We start from the raw sequence: 22,039 nt of genomic DNA, 5'->3' as shown, positions 1-22,039 counted from the left end.
TCTTCCACGTGTGATATGACATATCGACAAAACTTTGAATGATATGAAACACATAGAGCTAAAATCCACACAAATTTATTTGGATGAGATCATTTGCAAAGCTGAAATAAAGTACTCCCAGTCTATTAATAAAGACATTGGACATGATTCAATGGAAACATTTCCAAGTCCCATTTTGGACACATTTAGCAGGGTGTTTCTTGATGGCCACAGTGGCGAGATGGTGAACCGTAATTAGCGACACTTCATGCCAAAAATGAGCAAGTGCAAAATTCTCTGGCGGTCTTGCATCTGATTTGCTGAACCCCTGCCTCAGCTTTTCACCATTAACAATGAGGAACTGCTTTTAAGCACTTCCTCACCACTCACTCAACACACAAGCATGGCAGTGCGCAGGCCAGCTCCTCGCTTTGGGGATGCCGATCTGGTCAGGCTTCTCAAGCTATGAATGAGAGGAAGGGCACCTTTTTTCCCCAAGGGGGTGGGAGGACCTGCAGCAGGGTCAACAATATCACCTGGGAGATAGTTGCAGCGGCTGTCAGTGCAGGCAGCATGACCAGGAAGTCTGCCGTCCAATGTCGGAAGTGGACCAACAACCTCCAACAAGCTGCAAGCGTAAGTTACCACCTCTCTCCTCGCATCAGTTCTGCCTACCACCCAGCAAATTCCCAAACAGCCCATCTCCCTCCTAATCGACTGGCTGACACATTGCACCCTCTTCACATCCGATCTTTGTGCTTGTTCCTCAGAACCCCTGGCAGCCAAATTGCACAACCCCCTTATGTCCAGTTCGGTGCCCACACATGCCACCTACTATAGACCCCTGAACATTCAAGTGTGCAGCTCACAATGCCCTCTCTTTGTCACACAGGAGAAGATGGGGGCGGCAGGGTAGGATGCCAGAGATCCGAGTCCTCACTCCCTGTGAGGAATTGGGCCCTGTAGATCGTAGGGTTGATCAAGAAGAGATCAGTCACCAACAGCAAGGTTGGCCTGTGCCACAGAGGTGAGGTTCCACTGTCCCTTCATACAGATGACCTTTCTCAAGTGAATTATTGTCAGACAAAATTATCTGTCCCTCTCACTGACCACGTGCCCATTGTCTCACAGGATCCCCATCTGATGAAGCCGGGCCATCCGGAGTCATTCCCCCCCTGCCGCCCAAGTGACCACCTTGGAGGAGAGCTCCAAGGAGACACTGCTATCACCCCCGCCTTCCACCAGCACAGAGTCATACACCTCGGTCTGTACCATTAGTGGACAGGCAACTGGGACACGATCTGGTGAGCATCACACAGTTGCTGAACATCCAAGGGAGGCAGCAGTTGGAGGTCTGCTGGATCCCAGGACTCAGCTGGGTCCCAGTCAGATGCCAAACCTCTGGACAAGGTTCTTCCAGAGCTGATGCAGATGATAGGACACAGCAGCAACATTCAGGAGAGGATGTCAGTGGCATTCCAGTGACTGCATAGCTGATTGGAGAAGTCCCAAAGACTTTGGGCACAAAAGATGGCTTTGACAATGCTTGGAACCGAGGTCAACACTGCGAGGGTGGCGAGCGCAGTGGAAAGCCTGGAGCACGGCATCTTGAGTACTGTGTCTTCAGTCTGTGACGACCATGGCTGAGGGCCTCAATTTCATGGTCGGGATTCTCCGAGCCCGCGCTGGGTCGGCGAATTGCCGGTGGCGCGGTAAATGCCCACCACGCTGCTCCGACGCTGGGACGCGATTCTCTAGCAATCGGAGAATAAGCGGCAATCGCGCCCGCAGGGTCAATGCGGCGACGGTTGGGGACCGCTGAAAGAGGCCACCGCGGCGATTCTCCGCGGTCGACCGGCCGAATTCCCACCGTGTTCCGCCGGTGTAGTTCCAACCTGATACCATCCAGCGGGAGCTTGGACCCGCGGCCGCGTTGTCCAGGGGGGATCAGACTCCGGGAGGGGAGGGGGCCTCCACGGCGTCCAAGCCCGCAATCGGGTGCTGCCGATCGGCGGACGCAATCGATCTTGAGGGGGCCTGCCTCCTTCTGCGGGGCCGGCTGTAGGGCTCCACCATGTTGCACGGCGCCGGATCAGAAACGACCACCACGTGCATGCGCTGGCGCAGACACAGCTGCCTCGCACATGGATGGCAGTGCAGAGCCGCGTATCAGCGCCGGAGCTGCGTGCAGCACTCCAGCGCTGTGCTGGCCCCCTGAGGGCCGCTGAATCGCTGGCCCAGGAGACCTGCAACACTCCAGTGTTTACGCCAGCATCAACACTTGGCCTGTATTTCGGAGAATCCCAGCCCATGTCCCAGTCACTGAGGGACATATCCCAGAAGCAGGTGGTCATTCCCTCGGCACTCCAGAGCATATCCATGTCACTGAGGAGCATCGCTGAGGGTGTCGGCACTATGGTGAACACAATGGGGAGCTGCCAGGACTGGCAGAGCTAGATGACTCAGAAACCTCTGGAGCTCGTTCCAGCTTCCCCTCCGTCCCATGGATTGCCCCAAGGCACCGTCAGGAAGGAGGAAGAGCTGGAGGCCAACCTGGGGTCTGCCACCAAGGAGACGGCAGTTCATCCAAATTCCACTCCCCTCCTGACACCAACACATCACAAGGGCAGTGGGCAGAACAGGGTAGCACAGTGATGCCTGTGGCACTGGTAAGTCGTACGGGGCCATCCAGCTCCAGGCCCTCCAGAGGACATCCACCAAGGGCATCAAAAGCCACAGGGCGTGGAAAGCAGCAGGCTGCCTCCAGCTCTGATGTACATCCTGGGGACACACGTCGGCATAGCACTGGACCACAAAAGATCAAAGAGTGTGAGGAGCACTGAGTGGGTACTGGGGGAGGGGGCACTATCTGTAACTAGGGGGAGTAGAAATGTTCACTATTAAAACATGTAACAGCAGATACATGAGAAGCCTCTGTCACATTAATCTTCACAGCAGGCCTGCCTGTACCCCACCCCCTGTTGTCCTCCCCTCTCCCCACCCCCGTCCCCCGAGCACAGTGGTGCAAGATCAAAAATCCCCGATGCAGACTCCATCATGAGGATGGGTGTGAGCAGAAAGACAGGAGTCAGACTTTTGCAGGAACTGAGGAGCACTAGAGCTTTCCTCACAACTAGTTATCATCATTCTCCTGCATTGTCTATTGACCCACTGACAGTGCCGATACAGGTCCATCACCCGAGAATGATGATACACATTGGAGGGTAAACAGGGTGCTTGGGGAGGGGGAAGTGTGATGGGGGGGTGGGAATGGGGGAGGAAGGGGGGATTGGTATGGAGGTCGAATAAGGGAAATGGGGGAGAAGAAGGGAAATCGGGGAGGGGAAAGGAGGGAAACTGGGGAAGGAGGGAAACGTAGGAAGGAAGGAATCGGGGAAGGAGGGAAACGGGGGAAGGAGGGAAACAGAAGAAGGAGGGAAATGGATGGAGGGGGAAGGAGGGATTTGGAGGGAGGAAGGAAAATTGAAGGGCATTGAACTGATAGACACAGCCTTGCCCTATGAGAATCTGGAGATGATGAGGGCCTATCTTGTCCTCCAGGCATGTCAGACTCTTGCCGCCACCTGTCCTCTATCCTCTGGCTCCTCCTCCTACTCATCCTCCAGCCCCTCCTGATCCACATCCTCCTCCTCAGACGAGGCCGCATGTCCCTCCTCCTCCTCTTTATCCAACATATCATCCCGCTGCTGTGCCAGGTTGTGGAGGGCATAGCAGACCACCACAAAGTGGGAGACCCACTGGGGGGGGGGGGGGGGGGGGGTTGTACTGCAGGGCATCACTAAGCAATCCAGGCACTGAAACATTATTTTCAGCAGTCTGATGCACCACTGAATGACAGCACGGGTGGCAACATGGACCTCGATATAATAGATCTCCGCACCGGTATCATCAGCCATGACCTCAGCAGTTACCCCTTGTCCCCCCAAGAGCCAACCCATCATCCTGGATGTTCCTCAAGGGCACTGGGGATTCTGAGTGCTCCAGAATGTAGCTGTCATGCATGCTCCCTGGGTAACGGGCCCACTCGAGAATGATATGGAGGCGGGGGAAGCACGATAGCATTGTGGCTAGCACAATTGCTAACACAGCTCCAGGGTCCCGGGTTCGATTCCCAGCTTGGGTGACTATCTGTGCGGAGTCTGAACGTCCTCCCCGTGTCTGCGTGGGTTTCCTCCGGGTGCTCCGGTTTCCTCCCACAGTCCACCCATGGATAGAAATTCTAGCCCATGGTCTGTGTATTTTTCACCTTTGAGAGAAGGCAGGGCAGAAAACTACAGAATGATTTTGTTGTCAGATTCAACCAGTTAGATGCTATTTTGTTTTAATTACATTCATTGATGGTACCATCCTGCTGAAAACGAATTTGAATGCTGCTTAGCAAACACAGAGTACATTAATTCATTGTGGTAAATAAAATGAACCCCATCACCTCTGGTGAATCAGAGGTATGCAAGCTGACTGTGCATGAATTTATGAATATTTGAAACCTATATTCACTTGAAAGGAACATTCTTGATTTTTGAATTACAGCTGGGACATTTCAAGTAAAGTACTACGGAAAATTCTTCAATCGCAGATGTGATCTTCAAACAATTTATAGGTGTAAACAGCATGGGGCTTATTCTCCCTGTGCTTCTTATACAAACAAAAATGTAATTTTCTTAAAATAGCCATTTGCTTTTTTTTAGAATGTAGCCCTGATGGAAAGTTATCCTTTGAATATGCTGCTCATGTTAGAAAAATATGAGCTTAATAATCGGCGCCAACCAGTCCCCCGGTGAATATTTGATAGAACAGACAGACTTACTGTGATGATAAAGGGCACAGTGTTGATCATCTCCAGGATGAAGGGTATTCGTAGAACTTGTTCCCAAATGTTCCCCTTTGAGAAAGATATAACCACAGGTAAAAGGTCAGTGACATCAATAACTTCCCAGTATAAAACAAATCAAAAGATTGCACAATATAAAAATAATTATATATTCAAAATAACGATTCTATTCTTCGATTTTTTGATTCAATACATCCGCTGATTGCCATTAAGGATTAAATTGAATACAGAGGCCTCGATACCTATGTGTTTAGCAGTTCATAATCATTGAGTGATACATATATATATAGAATTTACAGTGCAGAAGTAGGCCATTCGGCCCATCGAGTCTGCACCGGCTCTTGGAAAGAGCACCCTACCCCCTACCCAAGGTCAACACCTCCACCCATATCCCCATAACTCAGTAACCCCACCCAACACTAAGGGCAATTTTGGACACTAAGGGCAATTTATCATGGCCAATCCACCTAACCTGCACATCTTTGGACTGTGGGAGGAAACCGGAGCACCCGGAGGAAACCCACGCACACACGGGGAGGATGTGCAGACTCCGCACAGACAGTGACCCAAGCCGGAATCGAACCTGGGACCCTGGAGCTGTGAAGCCATTGTGCTATCCACAATGCTACCATGCTGCCCTGTCAGCTCAGAATGAAACCATTCGGCCCATTGTGATTGTGCTGCTTCTTTGGTAGAGCTATTAATAGAATCCTTACAGGACAGTAGGAGGCCATTCGGCCCATCGGGTCCGCAACAACTTCTGAACGAGCACCAGCACCGACCCTCTGAAAGAGTACCCGACTTAGGCCCACTCCCTCGCACTATCCCCACAACCCCACCTAACGTGCACATCTTTGGACAGTGGGAGGAAACCCCGGAACCCAGAGGAAACCCAAGTAGACACGGGGAGAATATGCAAACTCCAAACTGACAGTCACCCAAGGCCTGAACTGAAACTGTGTCCCTGGCGCTGTGCGACAGCAGTGCTAACCACTGCGCCACCCCCTACGCTTTCCCAATAATCCTGTAAGCTCTTTTTCGTTCAAGTATTTATCCAATTCCCTTTCAAACGTTCCCTATTGAATCTGCTTCTACCATATTTTCAGACAGTGAATTCCAGGTCACAACATCATGCTGTGTTAAAATAACGTTTCCTACTTTTGTCCTTGCTTCTTTTGCCTTGGTTTTCTGAATCTGCTGACACTGGAAACAGTTTCCCTTTATTTATTTCTATCCAAACCATGCATAATTTTGGAGGTCTCCCTCTGTTCTGAGAAGAACAAAGCCTTCAGTTTCTCCATGCAAGTCCTACATCCCCTGTAGCATCCTGTTACATCTCTTCTGCACTTTCTCAAAGAGCTTTATATATTTGTTCTCCAGACATCACTGCCATTCCTCAGGACATTAAGATTCAACTGTGTAGTGTGGGATAAGAGTTAACTGTCAGGCTGACGATGTAAGAATGGGCGGTTCCAAAATGGATCAATTGGATTTTTAACAACAACAACAGTCCCAAGCCACAAGGCTTTAAATAACTACCACTCGCCTCCCTGGTGAAATGCCCTTTGCCACAAAATTACCGTGGGGGAGGGCTCAGGACTCTGTGCAGAATGTACAGAAAACTCATTATAGCTTAAAATTTAATTTAAATAATGGATTTACAAAGACTTAATTGGGGACTGCAAGCAATGTTGATGACTCTAACGCCACATTATATTGGGCACTGCGACAGAAGGTTGTTGTCTTCAATCATACGATTGTTCCATATGAGATACTGGGTTTTCCTTCTTTGCACCTCTGAGAAGCAACTTGGTGCCTTTCTCCACTTTGGAAGTTGCATGTAAATGCAAATCGGTACTGTTGCTAGTTATCCATCAGCAACATAGTTTCTTCAAAGCTTTGGTCGGGATTTTCGGCTCCCATTTGCAAGACGGAAGCGGAAAATATCAGTTTTACATATCATAAAACCAAGTCGCGATTGTGTGCTCCAGCTATCAATGGTGGGCACACTACCCACTGCAGCACGTCGGGAACTTCATTTCAATACATGCAACAATACAAGGACTCCTCACATCTTATTTTCAGGACTCACTCCTGATGCTGGATCATCTGGGCATGTCACCATGCAATTAAAACAATATGTTTCACAATGGTACACACGAGATATGCAGCTGGCAACCTGCACTTCACTTGTGACTTGGAGGGTTGGTTCGCCTATCTTGTAACATGCAGCACTCATGTGAATCAGTGCTCGACTTCGTAGGAAGTACCACATTGCTTTCAGGGAGTAGCCAAAGGCATATCACTACCTACCAAACCAGCAGTAAGGCAGGGATGACTTTTAAGAAGCCAGGGCTGTATGGGCAGATTGGAAGGCAGGTGCATGCATTGGGGCGCACTGATTAAAGGGGCACCCAGCTAAACTGTGTCTTCCCAAATGAGAGAGGGGCAGATGAGACATGTTTGGAGCCTTTCAATAACACTGCAAGGAATCAGGATGTGAAGCAATGATGCCCATTCATGTGAGAATAATCCCGCAAAGTAGCACCAATCAATATCCTTGTTTAAACCCATTGTTCGCAGCATGTAAATTGCTCAGAGTGACTCCAGAGCAACTGGGTGGCTGCACAAGCTTCAGACGCCTGTTAGAAAGTTGGAGCTGGACAGTTCACAGAGGAGAAACCACAGCCCATCAGCCCTACTCCCCGTGCCCCCCCCCCCCCCCACCCCCCGCCCCCCCCCCACCGCAACCTCACCAATCCAATTTCCTGAATAACTTAAAGAAATGTCATAGCAGTTGGTCATGTTGGGGTGGGTGAGGACTTTAATACCCATCCTGCACTGGCCATCATTTCAGTGGTGAGTGCTTTCTGGCATGGGAACAAATCCCTTGAACCCACATTTATTGATGAGTCATTGAACGAGAGAGGCATCCAAAAGATGCACTTCCAAAGCCTGGATACATCTGGCAGAGCACTCCAGTATAATCCCCAAAGGATCTCACAGATTCATATGGTCTCCTGCATGCTGTGCAACCTGGTACTGCAAAGGGAGGAGAACTTGCCAAATGACAAGTTGGAGGAGCTGCATGTCTGCTCTTTTGAGCAGAACTGGATGTGGGTGATCAGTTCGACAAAGCCGAGGTTGCAGGGAAGGAGGCGCTAGCATGGCCAGACAAGGCAGGTGTGCACATGAGGCCCTGATAACCACCAGGAGGAGAACAAGTTACAGTGAGTACTCTCTTGGACACGGCCCTCCATTATGGGCCAGAATGCACACCGGCATTGCTTTTCCTCTCATCTCAGCCATGCACTTTAATATGAGAGTGAATAGTTACTCATCAGGCTCACATTATCCTGATCCTTTGAAGAATGGTGAAGCCTCGGGAGCATGTATCCTTGCTGAGTTAATTTGCTGACTAAAGGAGGGCGTTCTGGCACCAGTCATCAGGAATTCCTATCTCAATCAACTCTCCAGCATCCCAGCTGCAATGGCATCCTACAAGATGTAGGAGCCGTTGCACAAATGTCAGTCGGCTTGCAGCTATTTACCTTCAATCTGACAAGGTTCCTCCAAACCTTCCATCACAAGCAATGGAACAATATAGCTTTGCAAAACACGATGGTGAATCAGATAGTTCACACTTGGGACAAGGCATCCAATGACTTTCCGTGCTATGAATCTATTTAGAGAAGACTCAGTCATCTGTGGTGCATTCTTCCAAATTACACTGACATGAGACACACTCAGTTAGGGAGCCTGGACCGCCTTTATCCTCACTGTAATATGTGAACAACCTAAGCACGATGATGTCAACCACTGGGGCTGGTTTAGCACACAGGGCGAAAGAGATGGCTTTTAAAGCAGACCAAGGCAGGCCAGCAGCACGGTTCAATTCCCGTATCAGCCTCCCCGAACAGGCGCCAGAATGTGGCGACTTGGGGCTTTTCACAGTAACTTCATTGAAGCCTACTCGTGACAATAAGTGATTTTCATTTTCATTTCACTTGCCTGCCAGATATTAAATGCTTCCCCTTTAACACAGACATAGTGCCCTTTGTAACGAGAGTCTTGTCCCCACCACAGGCGTAACTACAGGGTGAGAGACATTTTTACATTGGATATTTATTTGAGTACCAGAAAATAATGTGACAGAGCTTCTTACCTTGAGGTGGCAAGGTGCTCCCATTTATTGGTAGTTTAGCAGATGTACACTGAAAGTTGAAAATATGTTTGGCTGAGCGCAGCACACACAAGCTTGGAGTATGGGTTCACAGCATGAAAATATTGCCAAGAGACAGAGGGCATATGGAGCTCATAGTTGACTCTCCCATCTCCATGTGTGAACACATCTCTTCTTGTCATCTTTCAAGAATGCAGACGAGATAGGAGAACACTCCTGTCTCAATCTTACACAGCCAAGAATAAACATGACGTGACCCTGCAAAAGCATATGAACTAGGATCATTGCACAAGCGCACTTAATATTAAGGAGGTGGCACTGCTAAGGTTGAGAATGATCTGGAAAAGGGCAACACACTGTGGTGATACGGAAGCACAGTCAGTAGACAAAAGGCCCATGATGGCAACATCTGCAATAAGTGCAGGGAGGGACCATTGTGTCACACCTGACTGACAGCAACACAGCTCATCATAGAAAGGAAGTATACACAAAAGGAGATGTGAAATGGCGCGATTTTGTAAGCATTTATGTATGTTATATACATGCTGTGAATATCGGTGCCACCATTGTGCTCCTAAATCTTTTAAAGTTTCCTAAGCCAACCATTATGTTTTGGTACTTTCCCGACATCCTGAGCAGAGGTGGAGGTATTCTGCTGTCTGCTATGCTTTGTTGTCTGTAATACCTCGGCAGGTGTCCTCTGGAGGGCCGAGACCTGGAACGCCCTTGCTGCCTGTGAAGCTAAAGGTGATAGGGTCACAGGAAGAGGTGATTTAGATTGGCCGGAGAGTCCTGGAGTCACCTGGGTGTATGGCCCCGGGATGTCTAGCTGCTGGTCTTCCTCCCTATGGGTGACCATTGCCCTGGACCAAGATCTCCACTGTGTCCTCCATCGCACCTGTGTTTACCTGGGTGCATTGGCATGCTAGGACTATCACTTCAGACTGAATGAGGATGGACTCCTCCATTGTGCCTTACAATCTGAGGAGTGCAGCTGGCATTGCTTCCTGATGTTCCTGTAATTATTGCTGAACCTCCACCAATTGATTCAGGAACAAATATTGAGGCTGGTCATTTGACTCATACTCAGCAGAATGGTGATCTCCAGCAGTCATCTGAGAGCCAATGACCTAGGATGTCCCTACCTCTGCCTGCCTTAGGCCAGATTGTGTATTGTGCTCACCAGATTGTGACCCTAAACCTGCTCTAGAACTAGGTGCCAAGAAGGTATGCGTCTCTGCGTTGATGGAGTCTCTAGGTGAATGCTGTGATGGCTCATCTGGTGTGGTGTTCTCTGGTTCCTCCTCTCAGGTGTCGGTGGGGTTGGAGCTGAGGGTCTGGCTAGTGGTTGCCTTTGGGAGCTTTCCGAAGATGCCTGTGAAAAAAGGAGAGATGATTATTGCATGCAGGCAATGCTAAAACAGAATAAAGCACTCGCAATATGGTTGTCTGAGGGATAAGCTGGTGCATGATCCTCACTTGGGTGCATGCTGCCCACCTCCCCATTGGTGCAAGCATGGTAGATGTCCTCTCTGGCCTGTTCCATGGCTTGGTTTTTGAACTGAGAGAAGACCTTGATTTCTGGCATTCCAACTCTGGTTTGCGATCTCTCCCTGTGGTTGTGCATGAGCTTGTCCTGCATAAAGACAAGCAGAGAGTGTGAGCAAGACACATGCCTAGACAGATGACAAGGATGCCTGGCATGTGTGAATGGCGAATGGAACCATGGACGGGATGAGGATACAAGCTCCAGAGGAGATTTGAGAGGGTGAGTGTTGATATCCCTTGAGTTGGCAGTGTGTGAGATCAATGTGAATGGGTGATGGGCTTGTGAGTGTGCAAGTTTAGAGTTGATGAGCTGGTTGACTTGCCCTGGCAGCACGGAAAAGATCATTCATCCTTTTTCTGCACTGGGTGGCTGACCTGTTCTGCATCATGTTGGCCCGGACCACCACTGCCACCGCCTCCAAAGCGGGATTGGTCGCATTGCTGGACCTTGAGACCCCCTCCACCCCACGCAGACACACATACGATCTGGCATGTTTCCTGCACGTGAATAATGGGGCGGGGATGATACAGTGTGAAAACTTGCCATTGCCGCCATTGGATAGAACACCGCTTTTCACACCCAGTCCTGCACTTCGTGCAATGGGGGGAAATCCAACCTTATCTTGAAGGACAATAGGATTAATTGAAATAATTTGGAACATTCCTGAAAGAAACATTAAATCGGTCTGTTTCACTTGTCACAAGACATGTCTAAAAATTAAATATGGCATTTAGCAATTTGCTTGTCCTTTGACCACCAGTTTGCTCAGGGCCTTTACAACTGCTGAACTGAACCATGCATCAGGAATGCTATAATAGGTTGCAAATGTCAGCTATCACTAATTGAACATGGCTACATGGGTCCATAGCACAAACTCTGTCTTAATAAGTTAAATGGACCACCATTCATTCAACAGGACCACAGCAGTAAATCATTCATGTGAATTTCTTTTCCCTGCCAGCTTCCATGTGCAATCGTCCTCTGGTCTTCAACCGTGCCATCCTTATTTGGAGGGCCAAAAAGATTCATTTGGGGAGCAAAAATGCTACGCAGCTTTGGATCATAGCCACAGTGTGATGCTCAATATCAAGAGTGCAGGAAAGATACAATACTGTCCACACATCCACCAGACTCCATAAAGCCAAAGCATCCCTGCAGAAGAAGGACATTCAGCCCATACCGACTTTGGCATCTTAAAACTGTAATTTCTAATGCTTAGAGAAAATAGTAGAGCTGAGCAAAGGTCAGTAAAACTGCTGTTGGCTGCTGTGTCTTCCACAAATTTATCTTGAAGAACATCTAACGTGCAACCAGGAGTAAAAAAAAACAGAAGACAAAGCCAACTCTGAGGCAACGGGATTGTCTTTGAAATGAACTGCTGACACTCCTGCAGTAATTAAATAAGATCTAATGAGGCACACATTTCATAGTAGCCTTTCCCTATCAACATATAATAATCCGCCCTGAAATGAAGTCAGCCCCATTCCTGTTGAATGGGCCATTGGGCCTTCCATTTGGCCTAACTATATATGTATGTCAACAATCTTAACAAGGGCAAGAGTGGTTGAGTCAGAAGCGCTCGTAACATTTAAGTATTCAGATATCCACTTCTGCTACCGTAACCTCCAGGGCTATGGGCCAAGTTCTGGAAAATGGGATTAGCGTAGTCAGATCTTTGTTGGCTGTCATGGACACGATAGGCTAAATGGCCTCCTTTTGTGTTGTAAACATCTATGAATCTATGAGAATGAAATAAACAGCTGTCAAGACACATTCTAGTATCAGCCAGTACAACTTAGATTATAAATTACAGTGTATGATGCAGAACTATTCAGTGCATTTTCTCGAGCACTTCCTGATCAAAATGATGCAAGATGTGTATTCTACTTCCGTATGTTGTTTCTTTAATTAGAAGGAAGTGAGGCGGATTCTTCTGGGGTTTTAATTGTTGCCAAAAAGGGTCAGAGGTCACCCAATTGTTCCTTTTGCTGGGTCAGATAATGGTTCTGAAAGTGAAAGTGTGCAATTTCTCACGTGACTGCCCAAGTTTGTGCAATGGGTAACTCTTCCCTAGTCCTTTGAATGGAATGACCAGGAATTAACAGGTATAATAATGACGAAATACTACCGCCCATACCAACCGTCACTGTTGAACCATTGCAGTATGACTGTTTCAATCCAATTTCTCAGTCTGATAAATCCAGAGGATATAGAATTTTGTTGACTTGAATCACTCTTGCACCAGCCTGACCATTCCTGAAAAAAAACTAAGGGTGGATGCAGGAGGCCCTGGAGTAGATGTATACTTCATGTCTACTGCAGCTCCTGCAGGGAAATAAGCAGCACTGCACATTGTGGATGCTCAGAATTGTAACAACTGCAAAGCACAATCTCAACTTATTTCAAATTGTGCAAACAAAGAACATTTGTGGGCAGAATCTGCAAGCTCCAAATCCATCCAATGGATGTGGTATATCTGGATTTCCAGAAAGCCTTTGACAAGGTGCCACACAAAAGGCTGCTGCATAAGATAAAGATGCATGACGTTAAGGGTAAAGTAGTAGCATGGATAGAGTATTGGTTAATTAATACAAAGCAAAGAGTGGGGATTAATGGGTGTTTCTCTGGTTGGAAATCAGTAGCTAGTGGTGTCCCTCAGGGATCAGTGTTGGGCCCACAATTGTTCACAATTTACATAGATAATTTGGAGTTGGGGACCAAGGGAAATTTGTCCAAGTTTGCAGGCGACACTTGGAGTGGTAAAGCAAAAAGTGCAGACGATACTGGAAGTCTGCAGAGGAATTTGCATAGTTTAAGTGAATGGGCTAGGGTCTGGTAGATGGAATACAATGTTGACAAATGTGAGGTTATCCATTTTGGTAGGATTAACAGCAAAAGGGATTATTATTTAAATGATAAAATGTTAAAACATGCTGCTGTGCAGAGGGACCTGGGTGTCCTAGTGCATGAGTCGCAAAACGTTGGTTTACAGGTGCAACAGGTGATTAAGAAGGCGAATGGCGTTTTCTCCTTCATTGCTAGAGGGATGGAGTTTAAGACTAGGGAGGTTATGCTGCAACTGTATAAGGTGTTAGTGGGGCCACACCTGGAGTATTGTGTTCAGTTTTGGTCTCCTTACCTGAGAAAGGATGTACCGGTGCTGAAGGGTGTGCAGAGGAGATTCACTAGGTTAATCCCAGAGTTGAGGGGGTTGGGTTACGAGGAGAGGTTGAGTAGACTGGGACTGTACTCGTTGGAGTTTAGAAGGATGCGGGGGGATCTTATAGAAACATATACATTTATGAAGGGAATAGATAGGATAGTTCGGGGAGGTTGTTTCCACTGGTGGGTGAAAGCAGAACTCGGGGGCATAGCCTCAAAATAAGGGGAAATAGATTTAGGACTGAGCTTAGGAGCAACTTCTTCACCCAAAGGGTTGTAAATCTATGGAATTCCCTGCTTGGTATAGCAGTTGAGGCTCATTCATTAATTGTTTTCAAGATAAAGATAGATAGTCTTTCGAAGAATAAAGGGTGATGGTGTTCGTGTGGGAAAGTGGAGCTGAGTCCACAAAAGATCAGCCATGATCTCAATGAATGGCGGAGCAAGTGCGAGAGGCCAGATGGCCTACTCCTGCTCCTAGTTCTTATGCTCTTTGGCCACTGTGATGAATGGAGGATTTTAGAATTATAGGTATTGGGCAATTGAAGGGTTAAACGCCCGGGTTAAGAGTGTGTTTGACGACAGTGGTAACGTTTTTCAAAAGGGTTCTGTTTTGCAGGTCTTGGGAGCTTTTAGCAGCCAGAAGCTGAAATTGACTGAAGAATATGTATTTTCAGTCTGGGCTAATGCACTGTGGTTTTGACTGGGGACAGTCCCTGGAAAGTACATTTGTTTTTCCGTTTGGGGAGTAAATGGGCGGAATTCTTCGCAAGGCCCGACGCTGTCGTGAAACCCGCAGAGGTTCACGACGGCGTCGGAAGCCTCTCCAGGCCCCTTATTCTCCCTTCCCCGAGGGGAAAGGAGGGCCGTACCGGGAAACCCGGCCGCCGGGCCTTGTCCCTGGCTTCAAGGCCCGGCGCGCCAAGAATGACGCCGCGGCGGCGCCTAATGACGTCAGCCGCGCATGCGCGGGTTGGACAGCTCAAACCCGCGCATGCGCGGTTGCCGTCTTTCCCCTCAGCCGCCCCGCAAGACGTGGCGGCTTGATCTTGCGGGGCGGCAGAGCGAAAGAGTGTGTCCCCTTGAGACGCCGGCCCGACGATCGGTGGGCACCGATCGCGGGCCCGTCCCCTCCCGAGCACGGTCGTGGGGCTCGATCCCCGATGCGACCCCACACTTACCTGGCGCGCCATGTTCATGACGGCAGCGACCAGGTGTGGTTGCCGCTGTCGTGAATAGGTCGGGAACGGCAGGCCGCTCGGCCCATCCGGGCCGGAGAATCGTGAGCCGCCGTTAAAAACGGCGGCCCGCGTTTCTCCGAGTGGCGTGTCGCAAAACCGGACACGCCATTTTGGGGGGGTGGGAGAATAGCGGGAGGTGCGGGAGCGGACCTCCCACTATTCTCCCACCCATCGTGGTTGCGGAAAATCGCACCCAATGTACTTTCAGTCCCAGGAAAGTTAATTTGTTTTACAGCTTGGGAAGATGATGTCAGTGCTGGGTGGAGCTAAAAAGGATGCAGAAAGACAATTTGAGAAAGCTTTAGAGAGGAGCTGATCTGGCAACTCTTGTTTTGACCACAAGTAAAAGCAGTTTTCTCTCCCAGTGATAATATTTAAAGCAGAGCAGTCTTGTTTAAGGATGGGAAGAAGCTGAAACACGGCAGATGAACCAGCTCTTTGAAGATCTCGCCAGAGTCTGCAGGGGTTCAAGCTGGAGCCCAAATCTGTTCTGTGAAGCAAGTATTGCTCTATGCCATGCTGATTTTACGATGGATTCAGAGCTGTATGTTTCTTTTCTTGTTCTTTAATGATGAGTTGAGTAGGAGTGTTTAAGGGGTAATTGTAAGCTTTTATTGTCATGGTGTTGCAAGACTTCTTACTTTTCTTTTTGGATGTGAAGTTAACGAGTTTAATTTGTATTTGTAAACTTTAGTTTTAAAATACTAATTCCCTATTTTTTCATGCAGTGACCCCTGGAGCGAATCATTCTTTCCACACAGTCATACAAAACAACCTAAAATATTGGGGTTTGGTCCAGTATCCATCGACTGTTGGGGTCAGGTTTGGTATCATAATAGTCACAGCAACTGAAAGAGGCCTAATTGTGGCCACCCTCTGCCAAGCAGGTTGTGTCTCTTGTGATTTCCCTGACACTTTACTGTCCTTACTCTCACTCTGGTGCTTCACAGCTGCCTCCTGCAACTCACGTGGATAATAATAATGATTCGTGCTTTGACAGTTTAGTGTGGTCCCAGCGCAACATGTAATAAGCAGCGGGAACACCATGAAATTATATAAGTTCGTTGACCTTGCATTATTATGCAAGGTCAGCTGTTCCTTGCATGGACGTGCAGAGGCTCTGAACAGCACCAGCTGCACAGTACCGGGCTGTAAAATTAGCTCCACAGTCTACGTTCTGCAAATGGATACTTCTAATCATATTTTCTTCTGAACTGGAACTAACCCACAAAGTTTACGTCAAATGGTTGCAGTGAAGCTACAAATATTTTAATTGCGCAAAAATGAAATGGGACACACAGTATTGACAATTTTAAAAAGCATAACAGGAGCCAGAGAGAGATTCCAGTGGTGGAACCACCAACTGATCGATCCTGCAATACATGTTGTGCCTTATATTGAAACTTAACCCATGGTAATAGCTGTTCACTGCCAAAGTGATTAAGACTGAATGCAATTTCACTTTGATATCCCTGTCTGCAAATAATGTATAATTGAGTGACTGAATTCAGAGCTGTGCTCAATATATTGGATTTGCTCCCATACAGAGGAATAAGATAACTGTATGACATGCCAAAATTAAATTTGGCTTTAATTTTTCATTGTATCTTCTCCCATTATGTCTGTGCAATTTCTCTCTCTTCCAATAAAACTTTATTGCAACCTCTCTATATTAATGAATTTGATAAATGTATGACAGCACAATTACATTACTACTTTATATAGTAACGCTGTAGAGGGGTTGACCTCTAAAACAAGACAGTTCACTAATGATGTATTTACGACCTCTATTTTTAAAACCTATTTCAAATCCATGTGGGGAAAAAAACTTTCCTTTCTCCTAGCAACACAAAATAAGACTCAGTGTTGGTCATGGCACACTGTGGTGGTAGACTGAATCAGATCTAACACTAGGTTTTCCTGTTGCAAAAAGTTAAATATTTCCACTCATTAAAACATTCCAAAGTCCAGCAAGAAAGCCTTACAAAACTGAAAAATGGCAGGAGGCAGCGAATACTAATTTTGCCTGTGGAGTCACTAGATTTGGAAAGAACTGCATGTCATGCGTGGTTGCCTCCCGAAGCCACTAAGAACAGAGACACCATAAACTTGCTTGCTGTAACCCCAGTGTAAACCGCTTTCAGTAGCAGGAATAGATAAAACCAGTTTCTATCAGATTGCGAAGCAATTACATTATGAGTTTAAATTAATGCACCAAGTGATCATTCATGTATAAAAGTTGCCAAAAATTTTTTGACACCCCAAGACCATTGGTAGGATATCTTTATCTGTCTATCAGCTAAAATCCTACTTTAATTTCAACTCTGGCAAACTATCGGCCATAATGTGGTGACATTTTACTTGTAGTTAAGAACACAGTGAAGCCATTCCACCCCCCCCCCCCCCGCCGCCCCGCCCCCCACACCAAAATACACTTTATTCATAAAATCTCTGAAAGAAAAATTACAAAATCATTTCAAATTGTTATAACAGTGAAGTACAATTGGAATTCACATTTTGTTCAGAGGCCAAGCTGCACTCTGAGTTGCTTCAATTCAGTGATGAGAACATTGCATACATTTCAATATTTTCATTACGTGAAGAAAATAATTCAGTAATTTCAAAAGCAAAATACTGCAGGTGCTGGTCATCTCCTTCAGCTACTTCAGGACATAGGGAATGTCACACAGTTATGCCTGGCTTATGGCTGTCCAAACTAGCATTAGTAGCATTTGGGGGATGATTTAGCTCAGTTGACTGGACAGCTAGTTTGTAATGCAGAGCGAGGCCTACAGTGCAAATTCAATTCCCGGATCAGCTGAATGCCTGCCTTCTCAACCTTGCCCCTCACCTGAGGTATGGTGATCCTCAGATTAAATCACCGCCATAAGACATAAGAGCAGAATTAGGCCACTCGGCCCATCGAGTCTGCTCCGCCATTCAATCATGGCTGATATTTTCTCATCCCCATTCTTCTCCTTCTCCCCATATCCCCTGGTCCCCTTATTAATCAAGAACCAATCTATCTCTGTCTTAAAGACACAGTGATTTGGCTCCACAGCCTTCTGCAGCAAAGGGTTCCACAGATTCACTGTTAGCCTCTGGCTGCTGTTGAGTAAAGAGTCAAGAGATCTGCTCCTTTTCCCAAACACCTTTATTTCTCTTTGAACACACTCAGCACCAAACTCTATAATCACACCACATGCCCCAAAGGCCACCTGTAGCCTCTATACATATCAGTGCAAATTATTGGATCAATGAGGCATCTAATTGGAATGTTTCTTAACCCATTCCTTAACATTCACCACTCTCTGGCTGAAGAAATTTCTCCTCATCTCTGTTTTAAAGGATCGTCTCTTTAGTCTGAAATGGTGTCCTCTGGTTCTAGTTTTTCCTACAAGTGGAAACATCCTCTCTATGTCCACTCTATCCAGGCCTCGCAGTGTCCTGTAAGTTTCAATAAGATCCCCTCTCATCCTTCTAAACTCCAACAAGTGCAAACCCAGAATCCTCGACCATTCCTCATATGACAAGTTCTTCATTCCAGGGATCATTCTTCTGAACCTCCTCTGGACCCTTTCCAAGGCCAGCACATTCTTCCTTAGATATGGGCCCCAAAACTGCTCACAATACTCCAAATGGGGTCTGACCAGAGCCTTATATAGCCTCAGAAGTACATCCCTGATATCATAGAATTTGCAGTGCAGAAGGAGGCCATTCGGCCCATCGAGTCTGCACTGGCTCTTGGAAAGAGCACCCTACCCAAGGTCAACACCTCCATCGTATCCCCATAACCCAGTAACCCCACCCAACACTAAGGGCACTTTTGGACACTAAGGGCAATTTATCATGGCCAATCCACCTAACCTGCACATCTTTGGACTGTGGGAGGAAACCGGAGCACCCGGAGGAAACCCACCCATACACGGGGAGGATGTGCAGACTCCACACAGACAGTGACCCAAGCTCGAATCGAACCTGGGACCCTGGAGCTGTGAAGCAATTGTGCTATCCACAAGGCTACCGTGCTGCCCATCTTGTATTCTCACCCTCTTGACATGAATGCGAACATTGCATTTGCCTTCCTAACTGCCGATTGAACCTGCTCATTACCCTTAAGAGAATCGTGACGAAGGACTCCCACATCCCTTTGTGCTTCTGATTTCCGAAGCATTTCCCCATTTAGAAAATAATCTATGCCTAAATTCCTCCTTCCAAAGTGCATAACCTCATACTTTTAAACATTTTATTTCATTTGCCACTTCATTGCCCACTTTCCTAGCTTGTCCAAATCCTTCTGCAGCCCCCTTGCTTCCTCAATACTACCTGTCCCTGTACAGATCTTTGTAGCATCTGCAAACTTAACATCAGTGCCTTCAGTTCCTTCTTCCAGATCATTAATGTATATTGTGAAAAGTTGTGGTCCCAGCACCGACCACTGAGGCACACCACAAGTCACCAGCTGCCATCCTGAAAAAGACCCCTAATCCCCACTCTGAAAATGAAAAATGAAAATTGCTTATTGTCACGAGTAGGCTTCAATGAAGTACTGTGAAAAGCCCCTAGTCACCACATTCCGGCGCCTGTCTGGGCAGGCTGGTACGGGAATCAAACCGTGCTGCTAGCCTGCTTGGTCTGCTTTAAAAGCCAGCGATTCAGCCAGTGAGCTAAACCAGCCCGCCTTCTGTCAGTCAGCCAGTTCTCTAGCCATGCCAGGACTTTACCCTTAACACCATGGGCTCTTAACTTGTTTAACAGTCTCCTATGCGGCACCTTGTCAAAGGCCTTCTGGAAATCTAAATAAATCATGTCCACTGGTTCCCCTTTATCTAACTTCCTTGTTACCTCCTCAAAGAACTCTAACAGATTTGTCAGACATGGCCTCCCTTTAACGAAGCCGTGCTGACTCAATCCTATTTTACCATGCACTTCCAAGTACTTCGCAATCTGATCTTTAATAACAGACTCTAAAATCTTACCAATGATCAAATTCATGCTAACTGGCCTATAATTTCGCCAGTCTGCTCTCCCCTCAAGGGGGAAAACAGTCTATAGTCTTCTGGACCTATGGGGTGAATTCTTCCGCCCCACCCGCTGAAAGATTTCCATGGGCAGGACGCAGACCATGTAAAGGTCCATTGACCTTGGGCGGCAATTTCCAGTCGCCGAGCAGGCGTGGGCAGAGAATCACGCCCAATAGTGATTTTACTCTATTTTAGTAGCACTTATCACTCCAAGGGCAGTTCTGTAGACATCTAGTATGCAAATGTCACTTCAATTGACACAATAATTAATATACCAACAATAAAAAGGGGAACAAATTAAGTTAAAAGGGGAACAAATTAAGTTAAAAGGTTCTCAGGGAGAGTTGGTAATCTGAAACATTGCTTGCCACCTGTAGGTTTGTATGCATTCAGTGCAAAGATAAAGTCGAAGTGAATTCTCACAGTTTCAATGTATGTAATTTTAATTTCAATGATAAGAGTTAAGCCACGCATTTTTACTTTGATGTGAAGCCAGAACTGCCGTAAGATCTAATTGTTTCGTTCAATTTTAATCCTTAGTGTTTTTATTATTAGTATAGTTATAATCAGTATTGAATAATTCCTCATCATTTTTAGTTATTGGTTTCCTCTTGGGAACAATTTGATGCTCACCTTCTCAACAGGTGACCAGGAAAAAACAGTGAATTTACTTTAAAATGACTTTTCATCCTTGATTGTCAATTTTGTACCTCTGCAAATAAACTGTTTTCAGAAACCAAAGAAGATGTTTGAGACACAGATGAGGTGATCTTTTCGCAGCCCCATGTTTTAAATACAATTTGCATGAATTAGCTCAACGTGCATAGTTAAGTTCCCATTCTGCTGTTCCTAAACTGAAAATAATTCTTTTGTTTTTGGAATTTACATGCACAAAAGTTGCAATTGCAAAGCATCGTTTTTGAAAATTAGCCTTGTATCCTGTAAAATGAATATATTAGGAAGGTAATCTCTCTGGTTTTCAGACGTGATATCAGCTGTGAAATCAGCTCGTCAGTCCAGGAAGAGATCGGGATGCCAATTTTAAATGCCGCCCCATTTTCTCGACCACCCACCGCAGCCTTCGTAACCCCACCTAATGCCTCAACCTATCGATTAGGGAGTCTTTGAGCCCCTCTCACCCCACCCCATAACGGCATGGGCAGCCTTCCACCTGGGCACCTCGGCACTGCCAGCCTGGCACCGTAGTGCCAGTGTACCACTCTTCCCAGAGCCTGACCTCCTGGGGGCCTCTTATCTTCTGAGAGATCCCCCCCCCCACCACCCCCCCCCAGGCTGTCGTGACACCTATTCCACATTTGAGTTGACCATTACTAAATGGCACAATGGCATGGTCTCCGAGCTACGGGCGTTCGATCCAGGCTTTGGGAGACTTGAGCTTAACTGCACACTTAAATATGCAATTCTGGATCACATTCATTGAGGGTGAAATCCAGATCGCAACATCTCATGAGATCTCGTTAGTTCCCGTGAGGGTGAAAAATCTCATAAGATTTATCGGCCTCATCGAGTCACTGAGTCAGATGCGATGAGGCCTTATGATCGCGACCGTAACCTAGTGTGAAACCTAACTGCTCCGGAGGCTCTGGACTCCAAGCATTTTGATCAAATGGGGAAGGAATCATTACAATCCTCGACTCTCCATTATTATTCAACAATATAAATAAAATACAGACATTAGAGGTCCTGGAGAAACGGTATCTACATTTGTAGCCAGGCTTTGCCAGATGGCAGAACGTTGTGAATTTGGTACATCTCTTAGCAACATGTTGCATGATCAGTTGGTTTGTGGAATCAACAACATGCTGGCAGAAACCAAGAAATCCTTGGACAAAGCGGTCGAGTTGTCTCGAGGGACTGAAAATGCTGAACCAAGTACTTTTTAACTACAAGATGTGTACAGCGAGGTGAACCAGTTCTGGTGGGAATGGGCAGCTGCTCAAAGTTCCCGGAGTGAGGGAGAAGGAAAGCCAGAGAAGGAAAGTGATGGAAAGTCACAATGTTTTGAGGCTTATTATCGTTGTGGGGAGA

At 46.9% G+C, this 22,039-nt stretch overlaps 1 protein-coding gene across 1 annotated transcript in view; it reads right to left on the bottom strand.

The window, feature by feature from the left end:
- kcnt2 (potassium channel, subfamily T, member 2) overlaps window positions 1-22,039 on the bottom strand; it is a 1,159,267-nt gene that overhangs the window by 689,884 nt on the left and 447,344 nt on the right. The window contains exon 8 of the mRNA XM_038794878.1: window positions 4,808-4,882. Within this exon, the coding sequence (XP_038650806.1) occupies window positions 4,808-4,882 (75 nt within the window). The remainder of the gene's footprint in view (window positions 1-4,807; window positions 4,883-22,039) is intronic.

The sequence above is a fragment of the Scyliorhinus canicula genome, chromosome 4, assembly GCF_902713615.1.
Source record: "Scyliorhinus canicula chromosome 4, sScyCan1.1, whole genome shotgun sequence".
Classification (NCBI taxonomy): Eukaryota; Metazoa; Chordata; class Chondrichthyes; order Carcharhiniformes; family Scyliorhinidae; genus Scyliorhinus; species Scyliorhinus canicula.
This window is presented reverse-complemented; position numbering and strand designations above follow the sequence as displayed.